The following is a 27,061-nucleotide window of genomic DNA, read 5'->3' on the forward strand; positions in this document are numbered from 1 at the left end:
TTTCGTAGGCCCCATGAGAGGGGATCTTACAATGAAGATGTGTAAATAGCTTTCCGACATTTTGCCGTTGTCGACGGGGGTGGGGGGGGGGTGAGGGGTGAGACGACTGTGGCTGTTGTGTCAAGGCGCCACTGGGCCCAGCTACCACTAGTGGCCCTCTTTTTTCTTGGCTCATGATAGGCCTCTGATCTTTGTAAGCCCCAAACAAAAAATCACATTGTCTTGGGCCCTCGCCGATCGGGGGGCCTATCATGGGCCAGTATTTTTTTCATGGGTTCATGGGTTGGCCAATGGGCAGAGTGGGGCGGGACTTCTGGTGATGAGGATCAACAGTGACTCTGCTCAGTTATATTTATGCCTTGTGGTTTGTGTCTTTGTTGGTTGATTCTCTGGTTCTCAGGCTTGTTGATTCTTCGATCCTGTTTGTGTTTCCTCATTAAACAGAGTTAATGCAGGGTGGGCAATTTGGAGTAACAAGACAAAGCATCAAGAGAGATGCTACATTTTTAAATGATCCAATCAAAATAAAACATCCCTCCCTTCAGACTACTTCCTCAAACCAAGGGACTAGCTCACTGCCTTTGGCAAAAATGTCAGACCCATTGGGCAGACTCTAGTCATGCAGAATGAGTAGGGCCAAGCTCCTCCTAAAGATGGCCGCCACACTCCTCCTAAAGATGCCCTGATCCAGGCCTTCAGCCCCGCCCAGCTCCACCTCCTCCTCCTCCTCCTCCTCCTCCTCCTCCTCCTCCTCCTCCTCCTCCTCCTCCTCCTCTGTGTTGAGATGAAGGTGGTCCATGCTGGCCCTCAGCTGGGCCTCAGGCCCCCCAGCTCTCCTGTTGGCCCCGGGGTCTGGCTGGGTCGCTGCTCCCAGGAGCCTCCTGTACAGTCTCCTGAACTGGTCGTCCTGTACGATGTCCTCTGGTTCCCTCTCCTGGAGCTGCTTCTGCCACCGGTGCACCAGCCTGCCCTGGTGCAACCTGGACTCAACCGTCTGGGATTAATGAAGCACTGTCTTATCTTAAAACGACATACTGTTGACCCAACCCTCAACTCTCTCTGTCACAAATCTATGTCTGAAACAACGTGTAATTTTATCACCGTTAAAATATCCTAATCTTTTACATTTTGGGGATTTTGCTGACTCTTTTATCCAAAGCTACTTTCAACCATTCATTCACACACCGACGGCGGAGTCGACCACGCAGGGTGACGACCAGCTGGTCAGGAGCAGTGAGGGCGAGTCGTCTCGCTCAGGGACACCTCGGCACTCAGCCATGATGAGCCGGGGATCGAACCAGCGACCTTCTGGTTACCAGCAACCCGCTCTACCTCCAGAGCTACTGCCGCCATCTTGCTATGTTAATTGTATTTATTTTAATGTTTTATTGTCTCCACAGGAGCTTTTGACCTGGTTTAAATATGGACACAAAATACGGGCTGCCTAGGTGATGGTATACTGACTAGGTGACATGTGTCACTATGGAAACAGTACTAGCTAGGTGATGGTGTACCTATATAGACTGGTTACACCCAGCCCGTTCTACCGGCGGTTTTAATTCGCCCTGCGGAAGAGTCTGGAGAGGATCAATGCGATGCATTTTCACTGGAGCCAATCACCTGTCTAGCTTTTCCTCCTAGCGTGGTATTGGTTGGTTTAACACAATGATGACAGGGAAGCAACGGCAAAAAGCTTTTTGATCGTTGATCTGATTGGTTGAGGACTATCCAATTGCGTACAGAGTCATTTTGAACTATGCCCGCTGATCATGCCTTTTGTGCTGAAGATAATGACAGCACCCTCCTACTTGGCACCACATGTGCTACCTACCTGTTGTCCCTCCTGTCCGTCGGTTCAGTTCTCCTTGGACCATGACCATCAGCAGAGCTTTGAGGAGCGTCGGCTCAGGGCTGGCCCTCCTCAGCCAGTAGCGGGTCACAGCCACTGGGAGGCGCAGGTGAGCCGGAACTCCCTCCAGCGTCTCTTCCTCCACGCCCAGCGTCTCCAGACACACCTGCAGCCTCACAGCGGGGTCTGCCTGGGAAGTGGGAACAAAACACATGTCCTTTTAAAGGATAACCAAGAACTCCACTTGTAGAGGGTTTGCCTCAGATAACTTATTCTATATGATCAACACATGCTGTTATTTACATAATGCAGATGATTTATGAGACTTGCAGCATGCATATCCTCCAACTTTGAGAATTTCAATGGTCTCAATGTGGAGGACATTCAACCAGGTTAAGATATGGCCAGTTAATAAGGTTGTTAATGGTGAGGTGCCAAGCTATCTCAGGGGGGGTTTCAACTGTCTCTGAGATACACATGCATGCTCAACAGACGGAAGGCCACATATTTTGGTGCAAAAAGTTGTCTAGGGAGATCAAACATATCGATTGAAAACTAAATGCAATTAGATTCAAACCTTGAAAAAAATGATTAATCAATGAAACTAAACTATCGTGAAATATTTATTGAAATTGAACTGATCATTTAAAGTTGCTGCTGCCATGTTAGCCTTCCCCTTAATTGGTGCTGCTGCTATAACCAATATATGATCCATCTATGGTTGATCTCTTGTCCATCTATTGTTCAGCTGGCCGTCGGACTCTCTGAAGCACCGGACCAGCGGCACCTTCATGTCGTTCAGCGTCTGTTCGAACACTGACAGGGTAACGGGGGGAAGGATGTCCTCCCTGCTGCCCTTCAGAGCGATATCATGGGCCCTCCGCAGAAATCGTATTTTCCTTTCCAGGATGGTTTTCAATTTATCGTCACTTTTGCTCGAGCCTCCATTCCTCACCACGTAAGGTTTGATTCCACAGTTGTGCAGAATCGTGAAGAAATCCTGAACCAGAGCCTGGAAGGCCAGGTATTCCCCACCGTGGCTCAGGTCCAGGAAGTTCCTGAAGTAGAGATGGTAGGCCAGGTTACTGCCGTCCACCACTAGCTGGCTGTCCCTGAAGGGGTAGTCCTTGTAGATCTGGTAGATCTGGCTGTTTCCCTCCAGCAGCGACCACAAGCCCTTCACCCCCATGGTGACTGATTGGTCAAGTTCTAACTTCACCTATCTATGGTGACTGGACTAACACAGAGAGGACTCCAGCTCATTTATACACCAACACACACGCACACAAACACATGCAAACACAAACATGCAAACACCCACACTGGGAGTGGCTCCTCAGTTCTCTATAAGTTTCGCTTCTGGACATATCAAAGGTATCACATCATCAACCCCATATCCTGGTCCCATGAAGCAATGCAGCAGAAAGCGTATAGCCTTCTGTACCGATGTGTGTGAGTGTACAGTATCAGTAGCCCTATACAGTGGGCCTATATTAGGGAATGAATCCCGTTGGTCAGACTTCTTCATGGTACGGCCGGACCCCTTCAGGGGCCCCTCGGCACTCCTGAACTCAGAGACCCCCCCTCACACACTTTACAAATCAGATTGTAATTGTAAATAGTAATTTTATTAATTTACAACTTACAAATACATTTCAGATTATGTTTAAATGTATTTTGGCAAGATATGTCATTAAAACGTCTTCACAACGCAGTCGCACATTGTGTTAAGAGGGTTTATAAAATAGATTCATACGCCAACGTTTATTGAGTGTTCAGGGTAGGTCGGAGTTCATCACACGTTTAACAAGTTTTACAACAATGACGCCCGCCGGGAAAGTTCAGACTTCGGGAAATGAAAGTGAAATGTCGAGTAGCATAGCTCAGGAGACGTCAAAACACCAAGATTCAAAGTGCACAGCGAGGCGACAGCCTGATGTAACAGCCGCCCTATTACCCCCACCCCTGGAACACTGCCCCTTCCTGCTCACCCCCACCCCTCCCTCTCCTGCTTCCTCCACAGCTCTGGCTTCCTGGACCGGTCCTTCCTGTCTTTGTTTCTGTAGCGTGTTCTAACCGACACCCTCAGCCTATCAGAGCCCTGATCCAGGCCTTCAGCTCCGCCCAGCTCCTCCTCCTCCCCGTCCAGGCTGTTGAGGTGAAGGTTCTCCATGCTGGCTCTCAGCTGGGCCTCAGGCCCCCCAGCTCTCCTGTTGGCCACTGGGCTTGACTGGTTCACTGCTCCCAGGAGCCTCCTGTACAGTCTCCTGACCTGAACTGGTCGTCCTGTACGATGTCCTCCGGCTCCCTCTCCTGGAGCTCCTTCTGCCGCCGGTGCACCAGCCTGCCCTGGTACAACCTGGACCAACCCGTCTGGGATTAATGAAGCACTGTCTTATCTAAAAACTACATTCTGGTGACCCAACACTCAAATTACTCTGCCACAAATCTATGTCTGTAACAATGTCTTGTTTCATCACTGTTCAAATATCCCAATCTTGCTATGTAACTTTTATTTATTTTAATGTGTTAGTGTCTCCACAGGAGCTTTTGGCATGGTGTAACTATGGTAACAGAATACGGGCTGCCTAGGTGATGGTATACTGGCAAGGTGTCATGTGTAACTATGAATACAGTACTGATCAGGTGATAGTGTTACGATAAAGACAGTACTGGCTAGGTGATGGTGTTACTATAGAAACAGAACTTTCTGGATGATGGTGCTGCTATGGAATCAGTTCCGTTTGGGTGATGGTGTTGCTATGGAAACAGTGCTGTCTTGGTGTCTCACCAGGAGAAGTGGGGTTTGGGGAGGGGCTTGCAGAGCAGCAGGTTGAGCTGGGAGGCGTCCTTCAGGCAGGCCTGCCATTGGTTGAAGCTGTGAGCCACGACACCATCCAGAGGCTGAGGGTTGTGGCTGGTAACCCCCTGCCAGCCTGCGCGCGCGCACACACACACACACACACACACACACACACACACACACACACACACACACACACACACACACACACACACACACACACACACACACACAGGTGGTCAGTGTTTGTTTGTTTGTTTAGTTTTTTTGATGAGCACCACATGTGCTACCTACCTGTTGTCCCTCCCGTCCGTCGGTTCAGTTCTCCTTGGACCATGACCATCAGCAGAGCTTTGAGGAGCGTCGGCTCAGGGCTGGCCCTCCTCAGCCAGTAGCGGGTCACAGCCACTGGGAGGCGCAGGTGAGCCGGAACTCCCTCCAGCGTCTCTTCCTCCACGCCCAGCGTCTCCAGACACACCTGCAGCCTCACAGCGGGGTCTGCCTGGAAGTGGGAACAAACCACATGTCCATTTAAAGGAGAACCAAATACTCTACCTGTAGATTGCTTTGTATTCGATGGCTCCCTCTACAGGTTAATCTCTGCTATTGTCATTGTGTGACAGTGCTACCTGCTCCCCTGCTGATTGAACGTTGATGGGACACACCTGTCCTCTGCTTATTGAAACAGAATTGAATGGATGTTTACGGAGCCTGCTAGTCTGGTTCCATAGATAACTACTGACTAGATATTGCCTGAGCTGCGCTATTCAGTGAAATGTATGTCAACTATGGAAAAATTTCAATCGTTTTTAATTGTATGCTGGGAAGGTTTTATTTATTAACTATTTTTACTTTTATCATTTGGATTTTTATTAAGTCATTTCACATTTATAAGTTCTAATTAAGAACATCATCAACCCCAATATCCTGGTCCCATGAAGCAATGCAGCAGAAAGCGTATAGCCTACTGTACTGATGTGTGTGAGTGTACAGTATCAGTAGCCCTATACAGTGGGCCTATATCAGGGAATGAACCCCGTTGGTCAGACTTCTTCATGGTACGGCCGGACCCCATCAGGGGCCCCTGGACACTCCTAAACCCAGAGCCCAGGGGGTATGACCCATCACAGGGAAACACAAGAGGGACGGCCACAGGAACAAGGACAGGAAGAGGAAGTGGTGTGGCAAGGGCATGATAGTGAGCAGGATGCGGGATCGCCCTAAATGGGCATCAGACCGGGTTCATGGCAGTTATTAATAATTACTGTTAGCAACATCCTTTACATTCACATTCAGGGTATTTAGCACACGCTTATAGCGTGTGCTAAATTAACACTATAGCCTAGCGTGTGCTAAATTAACACTATAGCCTAGTTTTCATTTTATAACAACCATCACCACAAAAGGCACCAGGATCCTTCAATAGAGCAGGCTTCGGATTCAGGACCGCAGTTATAGGACTGCAGAATCAGGACCGCAGGTCTAGGACCGCAATTCAACGAGGTTCCTCGTTTATAGTGACGAGTCACTCAAGATGGATTCATGAAAACATGATGAAACTCAACACCCAACCAAAGAGGAATGTTTGGAGGGTCGTGATGTGGCTGAGGTTCAGCATTGTGGAGGGCGGGTCTGGTTTCTGATTGGCTGTTGGGCGTGTCTATCTGCTCTCCTAGGAAACGGGTGTGGCCAGGGTGCAACGGAGAGGGGGAGGTGCTGCAGATAGTGGAATACACACACACACACACACACACACACACATATGCACACAAATGCATGCAAACACACACACGCACACACATACACACAAACACACATGCAAACACCTGCAGTGGGAATGGCTCCTTAGTTCTCTATGGGTTTCACTTTCTTGACATCAACAGGATATTAATCCACAGTATTGTCCTGGTGTGCATAGTGTATCGATGTTATAGTATCAGAATATAGGAGGCATATATTTGTATATGAATTGAGTCTCGTCGATCAGACTACTTTATGGAATAGGCTGCTTGAGATTTCCGAAAAAGTATCAATAATGCGTCGTGTGGAACTGCCCCGCAGATATGATTCTCAGTGCATAATGGAATTCAACTGGCAATGGGACAGGAGTTTTAGACCTCTCACAGCTCAATGTATTTTCAAGGCAGTCTTTTGTAAACCTTGACGTTAACACAAACCCGTCTCCTCGTATCAGCAACTCCTGAGATCAAATGGATGCTGCCATTATCAGCCATGTTTGAACAGGCTTCCAACCCCCTTTTGGACCAATCTTCACCCCACGAAACAGAAGGACGATGTCCTGGAGAAGGTCATGGCCTTGTGGTACTCCTCCATCTTGAGCCTGAGGAAGGCTGTTATCTGATGGCATGAGGTCAAACCGTTGGTCAACTTGCTCCAGGAGCCCCGCTGTAGTCAGGTAGGACAGAGGGCGGCGTTCTTGCTGCACCGGGTATTTCAGCCCAGCACTTTAACGCTACAGTTGTGGTCAGGATATGGTCTCCATGGTTACAGGTCCAGGGGTGCGTGGTGGTGTAGGGGCCCTCCTGTGTTTGAGGACGATGCACAGGGATGGTGGGAATAGCAGCTGCTCTCAGCCTAGTCACGCCCTTTCTGGTCTCCACTAACCGGTCTGCCTCAAAATGTCCTGCAGAGTGACTTTACTTTAGTTATTCTTAATGAATCGAACACTAAGCTTCCCAATAGTGTGTTCTTTGTTTGTGTTTGATTAAGATCCCTCAAATGTTTTTTTTGTCATTTTAAGCTTTGATCCGCCTCGCCCCTTCCTGCTCACTCCCACCCCTCCCTCTACTGCTTCCTCCTCCTGCTTTTAACCTCCACCCTAGAACCATCCGAGCCCTGATCCAGGCCTGCAGCCCCGCCCAGCTCCTCCTCCTCCTCCTCCTCCTCCTCCTCCTCCTCCTCCTCCTCCTCCTCCTCCTGGGTGTTGAGGGGAAGGGGCTCGATGCTGGCCCTCAGCTGGCCCTCAGGCCCCCCAGCTCTCCTGTTGGCCCCGGGGTCTGGCTGGAGCACTTTTTCCAGGAGCCTCCTGTACAGTCTCCTGAACTGGTCGTCCTGTACGATGTCCTCTGGTTTCCTCCACTGGAGCTGCTTCTGCCGGTGGTGCACCAGCCTGCCCTTGTACAACCTGGACCAACCCGTCTGGGATTAATGAAGCACTGTTTTATCTTATCTCAAAACTACGGGAACAGGACTAGCTAGGTGATGGTGTTACTTTGGAGCAGTACGGGCGGGTGTCTCACCAAGCGAAGAGGGGTTCAGGGAGGGGCTTGCAGAGCAGCAGGTTGAGCTGGGAGGCGTCCTTCAGGCAGGCCTGCCATTGGTTGAAGCTGTGAGCCACGACACCGTCTGGAAGCTGTTCACTGTGTTTGGTATAATGCTGCCCATCTACACACACACCACACACAGACATACAAACAGGCACACACACACACACCCACCCCCACCCACCCACCCACCCACCCACCCACACACCCACACACACACACACACACACACACAGGTAGGGAGGAGTTAGTAAGTGAGTGAGTGAGTGATTAAAGTTACATCATGTGCTACCTACCTGCTTTCCCTCCATTTTTTCTGATCAGTTCTCCTTGCACCATGACCATCAGCAGAGCTTTGAGGAGCGTCGGCTCAGGGCTGGCTCTCCTCAGCCAGTAGCGGGTCACAGCCACTGGGAGGCGCAGGTGAGCCGGAACTCCCTCCAGCGTCTCTTCCTCCACGCCCAGCGTCTCCAGACACACCTGCGTGGTTTGCCTGGGAAGTGGGAACAAACCACATGTTTTTAGATTGCTTTGTATTCGATGGCTCCCTCTATTGGTTAAACACCGCTATTGTCATTGTCTGACAGTGCTACCTGATGCCCTGCTGATTGAACGTTGACAGGACACACCTGTCCTCTGCTTATTAAAACAGAATTAAATGGGTGTTTAGGGAGCCAGCTAGTCTGGTTCTAATGTCTGTCTTGCAGGGAAGCCAGCAGCCTTTCCCTTAATGAAAAAACTCAAAGCCTTGTTCGAAGATTTGTTCAGGGGGTTTGTTTCTCCTTTGAAGGGCTGCTGTCTCTTATCCCTGAATCTGTTTTCATATCATCAGTTAAAGTGAGGAGTTGGAATGAACTGTGTTGATAGAACATGAAAGATAGTAGTTGACAATATGGGGGTATTTATCCCTAACCCTAATTAAGATTTTGTCATGTTTGTGAGTGTCTCGGTTTAGCCTAGCCCTAGCCCTGCCCATTTTTTGGTTTGGCGCTGACTAGGCCAATGCTGGCCGCCTGATGTCCATCTTTAATTACCTCTCTTCTCCATTTATTATCCCTAAGCACCTGACCAGCGGCACCTCCATGCCGTTCAGCGTCTGTTCGAACACTGACAGGGTAAAGGGGGGAAGGATGTCCTCCCTCCTGCCCTTCAGAGCGGCGCACTGGACCCTCCGCAGAAATTCTCTGTTCCTTTCCAGGATATTTTTCAATTTATTGTCGCTTTTGCTCGAGCCTCCATCCATCACCACGTAAGGTTTGATCCCACAGTTGTGCAGAATCGTGTAGAAATCCTGAACCAGAGCCTGGAAGGCCAGGCACTCCCCACCGTGGCTCAGGTCCAGGAAGTTCCTGAAGTAGAGATGGTAGGCCAGGTTACTGCCGTCCACCACTAGCTTGCTGTCCCTGAGGTGGTAGTCCTTGTAAATCTGGCTGTTTCCCTCCAGCAGGGACCACAAGCCTGTCACCCCCATGGTGACTGATGGTTCAAGCTCTAACCTCAACTATGGGGACTGGATACGTTCTAACTTCTATGGTGACTCACCCAGAGAGGATGTGTTTGCACAAACACATGCAAACACATTCCTCAAAACCATATCGACGCCTCAAATCAAATTGCAATTGTAAATAGTAATTTTATTAATTTAGATCTTAGAAATACATTTTATATTACTTTGAAATGTATTTTTGCACAATATATCATTAAAGTCAAAGGCCACGCAGTCACGCATTGTGGATGAGAGGCTGATTCATACCAGTGGCACCTGCTGTTCTTTCAAAGAGGGGAAGCACATTTTCGGCCTGCATCATATAAATTGCAAATTATTTATATGTAAATTCTGCTCTCTGTTCCTTTTCAAGGAAATGCTCTGTGACCCTGTCATACCATCTGTCTGTTGTAGTGTCTGTGCCATTGTCCTCTCAATGGTCAGCAGAGCTAGACTGCATGAACGGCCTTGTATCATGACCCTACGGACCAGGGACGTGCACAGGAATTTTGAGGGGCAGTTGCTCTGACCTGAAAAAAGGGCACCCATATGAAGGACTGAGAATAACAGGGTCTTTATTAATATATTCATACAAATAAGTAAAACACTGAAATAACTACTACTAACGACAATGCAGAAAAACATGACTGGAAGAAGAAGAACATAACATGAACACAAACATAATTAAACAACATCCTATCAAGTCACTGATAACTTTCTCCAAATTGACCTATTAAAAATGCAAAGCTTCAAAGGAGAAGCCGCCTAGTAGGGGCCATTTCAATAAAAATCTTCAGAACCTCTTCTTTATTGATTGGTATGTCCTTCTCTATGGACAGCAGGAGGAGGTCAGACAGCCGCTCTTGACCACACTGATTTCGGAGCCTTGTTTTTACCAGCTTCAGCTTGGAGAAAGAACGTTCTACCGTTGCAGTGGAGACAGGTAGAGTGGCATATATTTTAATGAGTTTGAACAGTGTGGGGAATATGATGTGAGCATCGTGTTCCTTGAATATTTCAAGCGTAGACTTGACTGTCCTCTTGGGACACTTGTACGATGCATGGAAGACTCTCAACTCTGTTTGAAGGTTGGTGTCTTCCCCCTGAAGTCCATAAAATTCACATTGTGAATGTGCTGTATCAAGACCTTGGTCGATATCCTTCCACTGCTCTGGGTCAATGAGTCTCTGCAGTGACATCACAATGTCCCGAGTCTTCCCTTCCCCGTAAAATCTTCTCTCAAGTTCCTGTCTCAGTCTGTCCAGGAAGGTATCGTATGTCCTTCCCCTGTAATATTCCTCCAAGGTCTGGACTTCATCATCTTCTCTTGCTGATTGGGAAGTGTATTTCAGCTTTGCAGGGACTTTTCTTCGTCTACCTGGAATCTTTGTCGGAATGTTTATGTCATTTTCCTCTGCAATTGTTGTGGCAGTGTTGTATATTTGTGAGAATTGGCTGTCTCTCCTCAGTTCCACTACTCGCTTCAGGACACCATCTAACACAGAGTAAGCAGCAGCCAAGTCCAGGTCATCCTGCTGGAGTACTTTTGAGGCAACTGATGTCTCCATGAACACTGGCATTGCTATTTCAAGACAGAGCAAAAATTCAAAATCTATGCTGCTCAACAACATTTTAGCCTCTCCTGCAGCCAGATCGGGGGGGTCACACTCTCTCAGATCTCTCAAGTACTGTAGGGCAGCAGGGAGGACCTTCCTAATTGTCTTTAAAGCATCTTCCCTCCAGCTCCACCGGGTGTCTGAAAGCCTCTGTAGTTCAAGGACACGTTGGTCTGGATTCATGGCTTTTTGAGTAGCCACAAATGCAGCATGGCGCTTTGTAGAGTTGGCAATGAATGTGTACAACCTCTCAACGACTGTGAAGAAATCCACAAAGTGCTTGTTGGATTTTGCACTCTCAACTAAAATGAGATTTAAACAATGTGCATGGCAGTGCACATACAATGCTCTCTCATTTTGTTTCTGAATCCGGGACTGTAGCCCATTGTAGCGTCCACTCATATTGGCTGCTCCGTCATATCCCTGTCCACAGACATCTTGAATGTTTAAGTTGTTTTGCTCAAGTAGCTTCATCACTACATTCTCCAGTGCCTCTCCCGTTGTTGATGCCACATCACATAGTTGGACAAAGCGTTCCTTTATAGTCATGTTGTGGACATATCGCACAACAAAGGACACCTGCTCAATATGTGACACATCAGTGGTCTCGTCGAGCAAAATAGAAAATTGTGATGCTTCTGTCACTTCCTTCTGTATGATTCGTTTCACATAAACACTAAGTGCTTTTATGAGGTCATTTTGTGTCCTATTGGACAGGAGAGAGACCTGGCACCTTTGGTTTGATGTTTGTTTTTCCTTGACTACGTCAAGATGAAGCCCGAGTACGCTGTCATATTGGCCAAGCAAATCCACCAGGTTCAGAAAATTTCCTCTGTTTGAACTTGACAAGCCTTCTTCATTACCCCTAAAGGCCAAAGCTTGTTTTGCCAGAAATAATGTGATGTCCATTAAACGGAACATAATCGCTCTGTTTTTCTGCCTCTCTCTTTCTTTGGCTGCTTCCATCTGAGAATCAGCTACTGCAAAAGCCTTCTGCAGTGTATCTTTTTTAAAGGCATTCCACCTAATCATGCTTAGCATATGCAATTCACTGCTGCGGTGCTCCTTGATCTTCACTTTGGCCTGCCTCCACAAGTTTATCCCTACAGACTTCCATCCTGTCCTGCTTTGAAACCTTTCCTCATTCATAAAATTCCTGCAGCTAAAGCAATGCATGGCATCATGCAGTGGAGAATATTCCAGCCAGGGGTCATCGTTATACCATTGGGCTTGAAAAGAGTGCCCATCTGAATTTTTAGGGAAATTTACCCTAGGACGGCAAGGTCCGACCGAATTAGAAAATGTAATGAAGGTCTGATTGTATTTTAAATTGCTGCTCTGTACATGAGCTGGATCTGTGGGATTAGCCAACCTCAGCAAAAAATCGAAATCTGTGGATTCTGCCCCATTCTTCATCTCAATATCCTCCCTTGCTGATGTTCTCCTCTCCCTCTGCTCATCCTCTTGCTCATCTCTCCTTTCCCAGTCTGTCCTGATCTCATCTGGGATTGGCTCTGGCTCTGGCTCTCTGAACGCAGTTGATGCACTGGGCTCATCATCTGTCCAATGACATATTATTGTTATTACCATTACCATTATTATTGTTATTACCATTATTATTATTATTATTGTAATGCCCACTAGAAGCAGTGGTATTTATGTTCAGCTCAGGCAAGATCTTTGAAAGGATCTCTAAAATAGCCTGTTTTTTTTTTAGATTGCAATTATTTAGCACTTTAACCCTGTATTTAGCTCTTTAACCCTGTACTTTCTAGCATGGTCCTCTCATATAGGGTGATCAGCACTTAGGCCTACCTGCCCTATGTGCCTCCTCCTGGTCCACATTTTCAGAGTGTCTGGAGTCTTGTGGCTGCTCCTCATCTTAAATGTAATGTAATTATGAAAAATTGCCATTAGTAGGCTAAAATATGAGTCTGATTAATTTATCAATTAGCCTACACAGTATAATTTATTATCACTATGCAAAGTCTCTGCCCCACCTGCTGTTTGGTTTTTTCGTAGCCAACCCTGTAGTGAGGTGCTCCTCTTTGCTGCCTCCTTCAGTTGTCTCTCTCTCTCCTGAATCCTCCTCTTTTCACTGGGCATTTCGGCTTCACTTAACAATAACAAACAATACCCAAAATAGTGATACGATTTAGGCATGAACCATTTTGAATGAAAGAATTCATGTGATGCATTACTTCCATCATTTATTCTTCTTGTTAAAACGAAATGTTAGAAACTAACTAGGCAGACATGTAGCTTAGTTTGCGATGTGATAACGGGCTGCTTGTCTGCAAGCTAGCTAGCTGTCTGATTATTTAGGCTAAACGTTACGTGGCAAACTGAGCCTGGATTTATGAAGATTGTAATTCATTTCATAAAACGTGATGATGATTGTTTGTTTGCTATACATCTCAAATTCACCTTTTCCGACAACATCAAGGCAGTCGTCTGACTCGTCTCACAGGTGCTGCCGGTGTAAGTACCATATCGGCTCGGCTTCCAGATCGGCTCGGGGTCCGTCGTCTGCTGATTACGTTACACAATAACATTGGCTGTACGCTTGAATGGGCGTACATTGTGATTGGCTGTACGTCGGACAGTTGTGATTGGCTGTTTTGTGCTGTAGCTCTGGCTGTAGTCATAGCAACCACGAGGCAACAGCGAGCATATGTGTGAGCATGTGTAGGTCTATGTCTATTTTCGGTTTGTGTTGCCAGATTGGGCATATGTCCCGTTTTTCCAGCCTAACATGATTCAAAGTAGCCAAATCAGGCTGAAAATGTGCCCAATCTGGCAACACGGACGGCTTATCTTAACAGCCAAGATGATTCCGAGGGATGTTTTGTTTTTAGAAGAAAACTATCCATACAGATAGGTTGGGAATGGTCTATGTTCAAAATGAAAGATCATTACAGGTTCTTTAATTTAAGCCATTAAAAACCTTATTGCTGTAGATAGTGTATTGTGTGACGTAATCAGCAGACGACGGACCCCGAGCCGATCTGGAAGCCGAGCCGATATGGTACTTACACCGGTGTTCCGGTCGCGTGCAGCGCTGCAGCTACGTAAAGCAGCTTTCACACGCCGCAAGGCAACTCGCGGCAAAAGCGGCTGTTGCCGCGCAGCAGAGTTTGCCCTCCCCCTACTGACTTTCACTCTCAGTACCCGAACGGAATTGAATGAGACTACGCTTACTTTATGAAATGTTTCGAGTGGCGATTTTTTTTATCTAGGCCTACATGGAATTCATTTTTTTTTTTTTTTTTTCCCTCGGAAGGGCAACCTGAGTCGAGGAGGGCATATGGGCAGTTGCCCAAGCAACCTGAGCAACCCCCCTGTGCACGTCCCTGCTACGGACTTCAGCGGGGGTTTCATTCCGTCTGTGCACGGCAACTTCTCAACGAGCAGTTGTGCGCCTGCAGCCAGAGGGGGCGCCAATCAATTCAATCAATTCAATGTTATGCACTTCATTGAAAGCACTACGCGGCGCGTTTTTTTTTCTGCTCGTTGCGCCCCCCCAAGTGATTTCCCCCATGATTCATCATCAGTTTTCCCTCTGGGCGCATATCTGGCCTTGGGGCGCTACTGCTAGAGTTGGAAGTCTCTGTTCCAGCAGCAGCTGTCGAAGACAGACAGGATGTCTTCGACATCACATCGACATCAGTCAGGGTTAGGTACCTTGTCAAGGACACCTAGACATTCAGCTAGGAGGAGCCGGGGATCGAACCAGCAACCTTCAGGTTGCCAGCCAACCAGCAACCTTCAGGTTGCCAGCCAACCCGCTCTACCTCCTGAGCTACTGCCGCCCCTATTCATGCTTAAAAAAAGACCACATGTTTAATATTGTGATGCAACATCTTATTCTAATTTTATACCGTTCTCAACTCTCCTTTTTCTTCCTTCCTAGGTTCTTATTGAAGATGCAATACCAAAATGATATGAGGAACAGGTTTTATAACTCTGTTGCTGCTTAATGTAATATATTACTGTAACGCGTTGCCCCAACACTGTGCCCCATCAGCCCCCCCTGCTCACTCCCACCCCTCCCTCTACTGCTTACTCCTCCTGCTTTTAACCTCCACCCTAGAACCATCTGATCCCTGATCCAGGCCTGCAGCCCCGCCCAGCTCCTCCTCCTCCTCCTCCTCCTCCTCCTCCTCCTCCTCCTCCTCCTCCTCATCCTGGGTGTTGAGGTGAAGGTGGTCCATGCTGGCCCTCAGCTGGGCCTCAGGCCCCCCAGCTCTCCTGTTGGCCCCTGGGTCTGGCTGGGTCACTGCTCCCAGGAGCCTCCTGTACAGACTGATGAAGTTGGCATTTTCCACCTCCGGCGGCCTCTCCTGGAGCTGCTTCTGCCGCCGGTGCACCAGCCTGCCCTGGTACAACCTGGACCAACCCGCCTGGCATTAATGAAGCACTTATCTTATCTTAAAACTACATTCTGTTGACCCCACCCCTCAACTTTCTCTGTCACAAATGTGTATACGTTAACATTTCTCAGTATTTCACTGTTAAAATATCAGTGTTGTGATGTTGTCCTGTTATTTAAAGTTACTTCAGACTTTATATGATGGTCTCACTATGGAAACAGTAATGGCTAGTAATGGTTTTGCTATGCAAACAGTACTGACTAGGTGATGGTGTTACTATGGAAACAGTACTGTCCGGTTGATGGTGTTGCTATGGAAACAGTACTGTCCGGGTGATGGTGTTGCTATGGAAACAGTACTGTCTGGGTGTCTCACCAGGTGAAGTGGGGTTCAGGGAGGGGCTTGCAGAGCAGTAGGTTGAGCTTGGAGTAGTCATGCAGGCAGGCCTGCCATTGGTTGAAGCTGTGAGCCACGACACCATCCAGAGGCTTAGAGAGGTGTTTGGTATATCCCTGCCAGCCTTCACACACGCACACACAGGGAGTGAGTTTCTCTGTGTGTGTGTGCGCGCGCGCGTGCGCGCGTGCGTGCGTGTCACCACATGTGTTACCTACCTGTTATCCCTCCTGTCCGTCGGTTCAGTTCTCCTTGGACCATGACCATCAGCAGAGCTTTGAGGAGCGTCGGCTCAGGGCTGGCCCTCCTCAGCCAGTAGCGGGTCACAGCCACTGGGAGGCGCAGGTGAGCCGGAACTCCCTCCAGCGTCTCTTCCTCCACGCCCAGCGTCTCCAGACACACCTGGCAGGTTGTCAAGATGTAAACAACTGATGACGTAGGCCGGTACAATTTTCGCCCCCGGTACAATTTTAACGTGACACCTCCAGCACACACACACACACACACACACACACACACAACTGTGTAAGCCTCTATTGGCAATACCATGCTCAGACAAGTTGCATTTTAAATGTGCTATTATCATGAGTTACGATTGCACATGTATATTTTTTAAACCTCACAGAAAACTTTTGTATGTAGGTATCGTCAGTATGTCGGAATGTGTCTGGGCTGCTATTCTTACTACACTCGTTTTACATCAGGCATGATGATAATGGCGGATATAAGGCAGGATATAGTTGACAGCTGAAGAGGTCACCCAGGGTCACTAAGACCAGACCTGCGCCCTAAAGCACAAATTATTTTCTTGACGACGCATCAATGCACACACTCAAAGATAACACTGGTCCATTTAAAAATGTGGTCGAGACGGAAAAGGAGAGGAAAGCGCGCAGGAGCCCTGGTGCGATTTAGGAAGAGAGGAATGCGGTCGCCTTTACTGAGTATAATCCTCTCCACTATGGGCTAATAGTGTGTTATTATGGGCTAGTAGTGTGTTAGGTTGGGCTAGTGTGTTACTATGAGCTAGTAGTGTGTTATTATGGGCTAGTAGTGTGTTGCTATGGGCTAGTAGTGTCTTATTATGGGCTAGTAGTGTGTTGCTATGGGCTAGTAGTGTCTTATTATGGGCTAGTAGTGTGTTGCTATGGGCTAGTAGTGTCTTATTATGGGCTAGTAGTGTCTTATTATGGGCTAGTTGTGTGTTATTATGGGCTAGTAGTCTGTTACTATGGGCGGTTGTATCTGTCGAGTATTTTGTTTATAATGGGTTGATAATAATGATAATAATGGGTCGATAGTGTTTAAATGTGGTCGATAGTGTTTGAATGTGGTCGATAGTGTTTAAATGTGGTCGATAGTGTTTAAATGTGGTCGATAGTGTTTAAATGTGGTCGATAGTGTTTAAATGTGGTCGATAGTGTTTAAATGTGGTCGATAGTGTTTGAATGTGGTCGATAGCGTTTGAATGTGGTCGATAGTGTTTAAATGTGGTCGATAGTGTTTAAATGTGGTCGATAGTGTTTAAATGTGGTCGATAGTGTTTGAATGTGGTCGACAGTGTTTAAATGTGGTCGATAGTGTTTAAATGTGGTCGTTAGGGTTTACATGTTTAAATGTGGTCGATAGGGTTTACATGTTTAAATGTGGTCGATAGTGTTTAAACATGGTCGATAGGGTTTACATGTGGTCGATAGGGTTTACATGTGGGCGATAGGGTTTAAATGTGGGCGATATCCATTTCATCAACATGATTAAAACGCTCTACGCCTCCCCTTCAGCCATGGTAATGACTGGCAATATCTGTTCTTCGTTGTTTCCAGTGGGCCGCAGCTCTAGACAAGGCTGCGTTCTTTCTCCACTTTTATTCATTTTATCTTTGGAACCTCTGGCCCAGACGGTGCGTCACTCAACCCATACTCCTGTTATTGTCCATGGAACAGATCATTTCATCTCTCTTTATTGTGATGATATTTTGCTTTATCTTGGGGATGCAATTAAATCTACACCACATATTTTGTCTATATTTGATAAATTCGGGAGTATCTCTGGCTACAAAATAAACTGGTCTAAGTCAGCTCTCCTTCCTCTAAACGACACTATGAGGCATGCTTCCTTACCAAACATTATTCCAGTAGTTGACAATTTTAAATACCTAGGTCTATCGATTTTTCCTTCATTACAAACTACAGTCTCGGTTAATTATAACTCGACTCTCAGGCAGGTGGAATCCGATTTGGAGCGTTGGTCGTCCATTCCTAATTCATTTCGAGCTAGAGCTTCTATCGTAAAGATGAACATCCTACCGCGAGTCAACTTCTGTAGTTCAATGCTTCCCTTAGCTCCCCCAGTTGGTCACTGGGATAAACTACATACATTTGTTTCCAGGTATGTCTGGAAAGGGAAACGCCCACGGATTAAAATGTCTATTTTGCAGAGGCGCAAACTCTCAGGTGGCCTTGGACTTCCAAATTTCCAGTTTTATTTTTGGTCCTCAACCCTTCGTTCTCTTCATACCTGGTTAGATCCAGAGGCTCAGGTAGCCTGGCGTTCATTAGAGGAACATCTAGTAATACCACATAGGCTTCAGGATGTTATTTACTCAAACATCCCTCTCAAAATGTGTAAATCCAAATTTGGCTCTTTAATCTCACATCTTGTTGCCATATGGAGAACTGTGGAATCACACTCTAGCAATCACTTTAAATTCCATCCTCACCTTCCTTTATTTAATAATTTCGCCCTTTGCTTGGGTGGTCACCCGATGTCCTTCCCCCAGTGGAGGGATAAAGGGATTAATACCCTTTCCGACATTATGTCAGATAATGCGCTCAGATCTTTTCAGGACTTGAAATCGCATTACAATTTACCCGGCACCTCCTTTTTCTTCTACCTACAACTCCGCAGCGCCTTACGGGCATACGGAGTCCCCTGGGGTGAAAACATGGTGCCTCATCCAATTCATAAAATATGTGGCAGTTCATCTACCAAAGGCTTGGTCTCTGCTCTATACACATTTATGTCCAAACATGCAGAAAAACCTTTGCAAGTGGATAGTCGCTGGAGCCATGATCTCTCAATTGCACCTTCTTCAATCAATTGGTCCATAGTCTGGTCAAAGCTTGACCTATCTTCGCGTAATCCCAACCATCAGATGATTCACTACAATTTCATACACAGACTCTACTGCACTCCTCATAAATTATTCTTGATGAAATTAAATCCATCTCCTAACTGCCAGCTATGCTCTATAGGTACTATAGGTACCTTTGTTCACATGGTCTGGGAGTGCCCTGGGGTGAGCGACTTTTGGAGTATGGTATCCAATAGGATGTCTATAGTACTTGGGCGTACCATCCCCTGCTCCCCAACTATCTTATTGCTGAGTGATTTTACGGGTCTAGATCTTTCTCTGATGCACCAACGCTGGTTTTTGGTAGGCCTTACTGCTGCTAAAAAGCTTGTAGCACAGAGATGGAAAGCTCCTCATGACCTGTCCTACCAACATTGGGTGAACACAGTCATAGATCTGGCTAAATTAGAGAGATCTGTGGCCAGCATGCATGGCGCCCAAGCTAGAAATATTAACTTATGGTCCACCTTTATTAACAGTATGTTGGGAGGGTAGTCATGGCTTACTGTATCTACGCCTTACTCACTGCTTTTTCATCCTTTTCCTTTTCTTTTTGTTTCTTTATCTATTTCACATGTTAGTATTAGGCCTATTGAACAAATTTGCTGAGTTTCTCAAATTATTGATTCTGTCTTTGTGGGAGGCAAGACCTGGGGGTGGGTGGGCTTGGGGGGGAGGGGGGGAGTATGGTTGAGTATTATATGTGTTATGTTGTCTTACTTGTGTATATGTGTAACTGTTTCTTGTATGAAACATAAAATACAATAAAAAATTGATCACAAAAAAAAAATGTGGGCGATAGTGTTTAAATGTGGGCGATAGTGTTTAAATGTGGTCGATAGGGTTTACATGTGGTCCATAGTGTTTAAATGTGGGCGATAGTGTTTACATGTGGTCGATAGGGTTTACATGTGGTCCATAGTGTTTAAATATGGTCGATAGTGTTTGCATGTGGACTGTGGTTGGTAGTGTTTAAATGTGATCGTTAGTGTTTAATTATGGTCGATAGTGTTTAAATGTTCCTTTCCCTCTCTCCACCTCATCCCTCACTCTCCACCTCAAGCTGGTGTGTTGTGAGCGTTCTGGCGCCGATTGGCTGCCGTGCATCACCCAAATGGGTGCTACAAACTGGTGGTGGTTAGTGAGGTCCCCCCCCCCCCCCCCCCTTCACTGTAGGCGTTTTTGAGTGTCTAGAAAAGCGCTAAATAAATTCAATGCATTAATAATTATTATTATTACCTGCAGCCTCACAGCGGGGTCTGCCTGGGAAGTGGGAACAAAACACATGTAAACGATAACCAAGAACTCCACTTGTAGAGGGTTTGCCTCAGATAAATTCTTCTATAGGATCAACACATGCTGTTATTTACATAATGCAGATGATTTATGAGACTTGCAATATGCCTACACCCACTACCCTCCAACTTTGAGAATTTCAATGGTCTCAATGTGGAAGACAGTCAACCAGGTTAAGATATGGCTTGTTAATAAGGTTGTTAATGGTGAAGTGCCAAGCTATCTCAGGGGGGGTTTCAACTGTCTCCGAGATACACATGCATGCATGCTCAACAGACGGAAGGCCACATATTTTGGTGGAAAAGTTGTCTAGGCGGGAGATCAAAGATATCAACTGAAAAACTAAATGCTATTAGATTCAAACCCCCCTGAAAAAATGTATAAATCAATGAAACTAAACGATCGGGAAATATTTATTGAGTTTGGACTGATCTTTTAGAGTTGCAGCTTCCATGTTAGCCTTCTTCTTACTTGGTGCTGCTGCTATAATTAGTCTATTATCCATCTATTATCCATCTATGGTCGATCTCTTGTCCATCTATTATCCATCCATCATCCAGCTGAATGAGTCGGTAGGCCTACCTGGGGCAGAGAGTCCAGCCTCAGTGTCTGAGCGGCTCCTTGGACCACTGGTCGCACCTGGAAACTGATGAGCTCCAGACCGACCCGGTCCACCTCCTCCATCTCAACCCCCCCCCAGGCCCAGCAGCAGCCCGTACCACACCTGCCGGATGTGCTTCGAGGTGAGGTTGGAGCTCTGTAGGTCGCTGTGCTCCACCTGGGTTCGCAGTTTGTTCCTCCTGTGCACAAGAAGGCCCAACACGTCACTGTTCAGCTCTCCTCTGGCCAGGGGCGCGCGGACCCATTCGGGGACACAGCGCAACATCTCAGCGGGCAGCGGCGGAACGGTTCCCTGGCTGAAGAACCCCCGCAGAGAGGAGCTGGGGAGCCGGTACTCCAGCATGGACTTCCTCAGCATCGTCTGCGCCTCTGTCTGCCTCTGTTGACTCATGCTGGGCATGAGATCCATCACTGCTGTCAGGGTGTCTTCTGTCGTCCGGTCTGCCCTGGCTCCCAGCCAACTCAGGAGGCCCACCAGGTTAGTGCCACTGAACTTCATTTTAGGACTTCCCGCTGGAAGGTATCTGGCCCACTTAACATCTCTGAGGTTGACGTAGTCGTTCCCGGCCAGTGAGGCGAAGACGGGCAGTAGCTGGGGGTCGATGTTGAAGAAGGTGCAGAAGCTGGACATCGAGTATCGCCTGCAGGGGATGCCACGATGCGTCTCCACTGCGCGCCACCGGAAGTGATCCAGCTGCAGAAGCCCCCCAGGAAGGTCAAAGATGTAGAAGTCGCTGTCTGCGGACAGAACCGGGCAGCACCACTCTTTGGCCAGGGCAGCCAGCCGGCCGTCGGCCTCTCCGAAGCACTGGACCAGCGGCACCTTCAGGTCGTTCAGCGTCTGTCTGAACACGTGCTTGGTGAGGGTGGGGAGGATGCGTCCCTTTCTGCCCATCAAAGCGGCATCATGGGTCTTCTGGACCTTCTCTCTGGCCCGGATTTTGAAGGTTTCCAGTTTGATGTCACTGGTGCTCGAGCCTCCGTCCATCACCACGTATGGTTTGATTCCACAGTCGGCCAGAGTCTTGAAGAAAGCCTGGACCTCCACCTGGAAGGCCAGGTACTCCCCGCCATGGTTCTGGTCCAGGTTGGACGAGAAGTAGAGGTGGAAGAGCATATTGTTTCCATCCACCACTAGCTTGCTCTTCCTGAAGTGGATGTCCGGGGAGATCATTCTGTTGTCCTCCAGGAGTGAAGATAAGCCCTTTACCCCCATGGTGACCCACAGGTCGAGCTCTAACTTTAAGGGAGACTGGACTGGTGAAGTTCTCTCTTCAGCTATCTGTGCTGACTGGACTCACACAGAGAGGATCCCAGATCCTTTATACACACACACACACACTGGGAGTGGCTCCATAGGTTTCACTTTGCTGACATCTACAAGATAGGACATGACACACACACACACAAACACATAGAACACACACGTGGAGTTAAAGACACACACGCACACACACACACACACACACACACACACACACACACACACACACACACACACACACACACACACACACACACACACACACACACACTAACAAACCATACACACACTGAGAGTATCTCGTTAGGTTTCACTTTCTTGAAATCTACAAGATGACATCACACGCACCCCCCGCCCCACACACACACATACTGATGACTTTCGTTTTTCCAGACATTTCCGAGGTATCACATCTTCAACTCCATAACATAATAACGTGGTTATGCAGCCGAACACTTAAAGCCTATTATACTGATGTGTATTTATCCAGTAGCAGTTGCCAAGTTACTTCATGCTTAAAGTCACTTGAGCGACGCGACAAAAATCGGAAGAAAAAAAATCTGCGATTCAGAGAATGATCTAGTGCCCATATCAATCCATGTTAATTTAAAGTAAGTAGTCTTCTCATCTATGCTGCAGTTAATTGATATTCTTTTTAAGCTTCAACAAGGTTCCCCGGCCAGGGGAAAGGAGAAGGGTCCATCTGCAGGCTTGGGTGTTTCTGTCATGACACTAGAATGCTCTTTAGGCGTTCCTGGTAGCGTTTCATCGACCAATCACGAGGTGTTTCGAAAGGCATACTGGGTTTCGCAAGGCATACTGGGTTTTGCAAGGCATACTGCGAAGCACAGTCGCAAGGCATACTATGCTTTCCTTCCTTAATGGCAATTTTACCTCTCTCATGTGTCGAATTTCACACTTTATGTATCAAGTTTTTATTTTATTTTATGAAAGCTCTTTGGGTGAGGCCTATTAAGAAAAGAATATGCATTATCGTTATCAACACTATTAGTATTATTAAGATAACACATGGAACGATAAACTGATCAAAGTGTCCTTTATCTGTGTCTAGTGGTAGAGTTGTGGTCCATTAGACTCTAAAAAGAGCTCTAGGTTGATCCCACAGGCCAGCTGTAGTTTGTGTACGGACACGTTCCCGGTAGTAAACAGAAAAGCATTACAGCTTACCAGCTAGCAGCAGGAGCACAGAGAGGGTCCATGGATTCATCTTCAGCTGTAGCTTTCTGTCAGGGTCTGCTTGTTACCTTCACTTGGACAGGGGGAGGGCTGAATGGCTGATTGTGAAAGGCTACAGTAATAGTCTTCACATTTGACTTCCTCCTTCTCTGCAATAACCACTAAACTCAGTTCACATCGCTTTAAAGTCCATATATATCTGCCATTCTCCCTCTCTCATTTACATGACATACAATCATCAATGGTGTTGCTAAAAAATACACCAAATGGGACAAAATGAGCTGCAAAAGTCATTTTACATAGTTATATATCTGAGACCCTAGATATCACAACTCAACAAGGTGTGTGCGCTCAACAGAGCCATAAACAACAAAGTGTGAGAGTTCAACAGATGAGCTAAGTCTTTTCAAATTTATTTATTTATTTATTTTTTCCACAATGTCTTGCTTTTTAAAAAATGTATGATGACTATATGCTCTGTAAGGTGACCTTGGGTGTCTTGAAAGGCGCCTCTAAATTAAATGTATTATTATTATTATTATTAAAGTCAGTCGATGTTCTCAGAAAGTCATCAGGTTTTTGAAGTGAGGGAAGGATGACACATGTTGGTTAAGGGTTAAGTCATCTTACAGTGTTCAGGTACATAAACACTCAGTTCCCATCCCACGTGGTTAAAGATGTTTGGTTGAACAGTGAGAAAGAGGGAGAGAGGTGAAGGGGAGTGAGATAGAGGAAGAGAGGTGAAGGAGTGAGAAAGAGGGAGAGAGATGAAGGGGAGTGAGACGACACATTGAGACGGACGTTCTTTAACCAACTGTAAGGCTTGTGTGAAAGATATGGACAACTGATCAATAGTTATGATGAGTTTCACAAATGATAGAGCAGTTGTTGGTGTTTTAGAGCCATCTGTTGTGGGGTGGTGTACTGCAGATCTGCATTAGCCTTATGTCAATGTGATGCAGTTGCCCGTCAAAAAAACATGTGATCCTGCTGTACAATTTACAAATACACCATTGAAAGACACCTATTTTTTGTCCTGTCTTTCAGTCCTTTAGACTTGAACACAACCATTACACTTGACATTTCCTCTGAAGTTGAAGTGATCATCACTTATGATTACAGATACAAGGAATCCAAAAATGCATTTGATGCAAAGCGTCTTCCAGGACATCCAGAAACCTCTCATGAGGCGCAGGTGGGTGAGGACATCTTGCTGAAGGCTGACTACAAGCTTTTAATCCCTCCCCAATGGGAACCAAGTCGACTCTCTTCCTATCGTCCTGTCATAATGTGTCAGTACCAGAACTTACACTTGGGACAGTACCATAAGTAACACTAGTGTGTAGTTGCGGTCAGGGGTGGACTGGGACAAAAATTCAGCCCTGGGATTTTCTGTCCAGACCATCCCACGACATTATCAGCACTAGGGGTGGGACGAGACAAACGGGAAGAACCCTGCATATACTTTATTAAAACAATTTTATCAAGTACATACATCCTGCTATTTGCACTGCAAATAGCAGTGCAAATTGCTTTTTTTTGTTTTTGTTTTTCAAATTTGTTTCTCTTGTGCTGCTGACAAGAAAGTTGGAAACCTGAACAGGAAGTTAACGGACATCCTGTGGTTGCTGCATCTCCATCCCCCATATCTACATCGCTACAAAACGCTTGTTAAATATCACACTTGATCCAACGCTAATTTCTCTCTTGCAGTATTTAGTCTGTGAATGGGAAAATCTTTTTGTGTAAGCCCAGCATTAGTTAAAACCAGACTCGGACAATAATAACAAAATATCCTGACAAATAATCTAAATAGAAACATATTACAGACAGTAGCAGCATTAGAGCTGAAACGCATTTGTTTCAACTGTGACTCAGTCATTGTGAAACCATAAATAGAGAATTATTTTTTTTTTATCTGTAGCTGCGAGAAAAAGTCTAAGACATGAATTACTTACTCGTGGGAGTCGCGGACTCCCACGACTCTGGCCCATGCCATGAGGTCCAGCCCACCCTGGTTTCTGTTGTGATTTACAGCACTGCCAGGGCTCTCTGAGCCTGTCAGCCCATGATTGATTGACAATGACAAACATAGACCAATAATCTGTGTCGATGCTGGCCACACACTGCTAGCCCTCTGTTGCCCATTGGCCGGCCCAATTGGAGGGAATTTAGAGAGAGAGAAAAAAAAAAAACATAGCGGACCGGACCGGCCCACATTGGGTCAACGGCCCACCGGGACGATGCCCGGTATGCCAGATGGCCAATCCACCCCTGGTTGCGGTACAAGAAGTAACACTTACTATTGCCTGTGACTGTGGCTTCTTCACGTCCAGTGTACCCTTCGGCGTTGGTCTCGAAGCAGAAGTAGTATCTCTTTGCTTCCTGTTTCACTGCCTTGATGATCTTCAAGGTTTAGTTCCTGACGAGGTCCCCCAGGTACAGGACCCTCCTGATGGCCGACTATTGGTTAGTTGAAAATAATAATCATCATTGAGATTAAACATCTCTTCTAGTGTCCTGGCCAAGACAGGCAGCAGTAGCCTACAGTCACACATAGCATACACACAAAACATACGAAAAATAAACAACTAAAACAGTCAGCAGGGGGGAAGGGGGACATATGATGTGATACTTTATTTGTCAGACGCAAATCATTTTGCGTCCCTATCAATATCGCAAGACATTTCGGGAGGCTTAAGGAACAGAGTAATATTACATTTGAGCATCAAAGTGTAGTCTTATGGAGGACTCTATAGAAATAATTCACCATACTGTGTTATTGACATGTTTTTGGTGCGTTATAGGGACACTGTCTCTTTAAGATCACGTCAGTTGTGTGTTGATATGCCGGTCGGCGCAATGTTTGAATTTAACGGTTTTTATATGACGAAATGAACGACCTGCCGTTGCTTGTCGAGGTAAGAAATTGTCTCTTTTTTTTTTTTTTTTTTTTTTCGCAATATCTACAGTCTACAGACAGAACGTCTTACCTGGGAGTTTGTTTACAGCGGAACCGTTATGTTTAAAAACATAACGCTTACTTCGGCGAGTGTTTCGCTGCTTTTGTCATGACGTGCGGTGCATGCGTGTGTGTATGTGTGTGCGTGCGCGTGTGTGTGTGCATTTTCGTGTATGTTTGTGCGCATGTGCGTGTGTGTGAGGTGTGTGTATGCGGTGTGTATATGGGTGCTTGCTGTGTATGTATACACACAAACTGTGTGTGTGTGTGTGTGTGTGTGTGTGAGCTGCAGGCTGCTTGGCACATGTGCACATGAGTAGCTTTGTGTAACTGGTGCGACAGGCTTGCTATTATAGTAGTAAGATGATAATATATGGAACGATAAGCTGATCAAAGTGTCCTTCTTTGTCTGTGTTTAGTTGTAGAGTTGAGGTCAGCTCTATGTTGAGCCAACAGGTCAGCTGGATCCAGTTTTTCGCAGGAGCACAGAGAGGGTCCATGGATTCATCTTCATCTGCTCCGTAGCTTCCTCTCAGGGTCAGGTTGTTAGCGTCACTAGGACAGAGGGAGGGCTGAATGGCTGATTGTGAAAGGCTACAGGAAATGGACTCTATCTGCCCAATGTAGAAAACAACGAAAAGTTTGTTGAGGCATTTTATTTATTTTATGTCTGTAGAGGTGTTTTTTCAAGAACATTATTTTGACAACATATTCTAAAATATCAATGCTGTATCACAGCTGTATCCCATCGAAAATACACTGCATGCTCAAAATAAGGTAA

General features: G+C 46.5%; 3 protein-coding genes across 8 annotated transcripts in view; all 3 read right to left on the minus strand.

The window, feature by feature from the left end:
• Window positions 1-4,995: 4,995 nt before the first annotated feature.
• Window positions 4,996-13,610, minus strand: LOC115545491 (zinc finger MYM-type protein 1-like). 4 transcript variants are annotated; one of them, XM_030358741.1, is made up of 5 exons: window positions 13,466-13,610; window positions 13,039-13,149; window positions 12,897-12,919; window positions 8,417-12,304; window positions 4,996-5,130 (listed from the first exon to the last, which is right to left on the minus strand). In XM_030358741.1, exons 2-4 carry the CDS (start codon window positions 13,142-13,144, stop codon window positions 10,172-10,174), a joined length of 2,262 nt encoding a protein of 753 aa, XP_030214601.1. In that variant the 5' UTR covers window positions 13,145-13,149; window positions 13,466-13,610; the 3' UTR covers window positions 4,996-5,130; window positions 8,417-10,171. The 4 variants fall into 4 exon arrangements, with proteins under 4 accessions (XP_030214601.1, XP_030214599.1, XP_030214600.1 ...); XM_030358739.1 differs by having other exon boundaries at window positions 8,417-12,597; window positions 12,854-12,919; XM_030358740.1 differs by having other exon boundaries at window positions 8,417-12,597; window positions 12,854-12,919; window positions 13,039-13,154.
• LOC115545763 (protein asteroid homolog 1-like) lies at window positions 6,144-23,694 on the minus strand. The gene is given in 11 exon segments (XM_030359190.1): window positions 6,144-7,797; window positions 7,913-8,057; window positions 8,233-8,429; window positions 9,001-9,394; window positions 15,096-15,427; window positions 15,787-15,931; window positions 16,026-16,209; window positions 20,180-20,203; window positions 20,819-20,923; window positions 20,925-22,234; window positions 23,310-23,694. Coding segments are annotated over 10 exon segments (3,015 nt in total). The 5' UTR covers window positions 22,074-22,234; window positions 23,310-23,694; the 3' UTR covers window positions 6,144-7,457.
• Window positions 23,695-26,920: 3,226 nt separating this feature from the next.
• LOC115545527 (sialic acid-binding Ig-like lectin 15) overlaps window positions 26,921-27,061 on the minus strand; it is a 6,014-nt gene continuing 5,873 nt past the window's right edge. For all 3 annotated transcript variants that reach the window (XM_030358811.1, XM_030358810.1, XM_030358809.1), the window contains one exon: window positions 26,921-27,061. This exon is cut by the window's right edge and continues 1,461 nt beyond it. The gene's annotated coding sequence lies outside the window, so the exon portion shown is untranslated.

Source organism: Gadus morhua, chromosome 6, assembly GCF_902167405.1.
Source record: "Gadus morhua chromosome 6, gadMor3.0, whole genome shotgun sequence".
NCBI classification, from domain to species: domain Eukaryota; kingdom Metazoa; phylum Chordata; class Actinopteri; order Gadiformes; family Gadidae; genus Gadus; species Gadus morhua.

Excerpts from the sequence above, each read along its gene's own strand:
- LOC115545491 (XM_030358739.1), bottom strand. The coding sequence starts at position 13,144 with ATGCCCAGTGAAAAGAGGAGGATTCAGGAGAGAGAGAGACAACTGAAG. Across the intron at positions 12,920-13,038 it reads ACGAAAAAACCAAACAGCAG|ATGAGGAGCAGCCACAAGAC; the intron begins GTGGGGCAGAGA and ends ATTACATTTAAG. Across the intron at positions 12,598-12,853 it reads GGAGGAGGCACATAGGGCAG|ATGATGAGCCCAGTGCATCA; the intron begins GTAGGCCTAAGT and ends GTCATTGGACAG.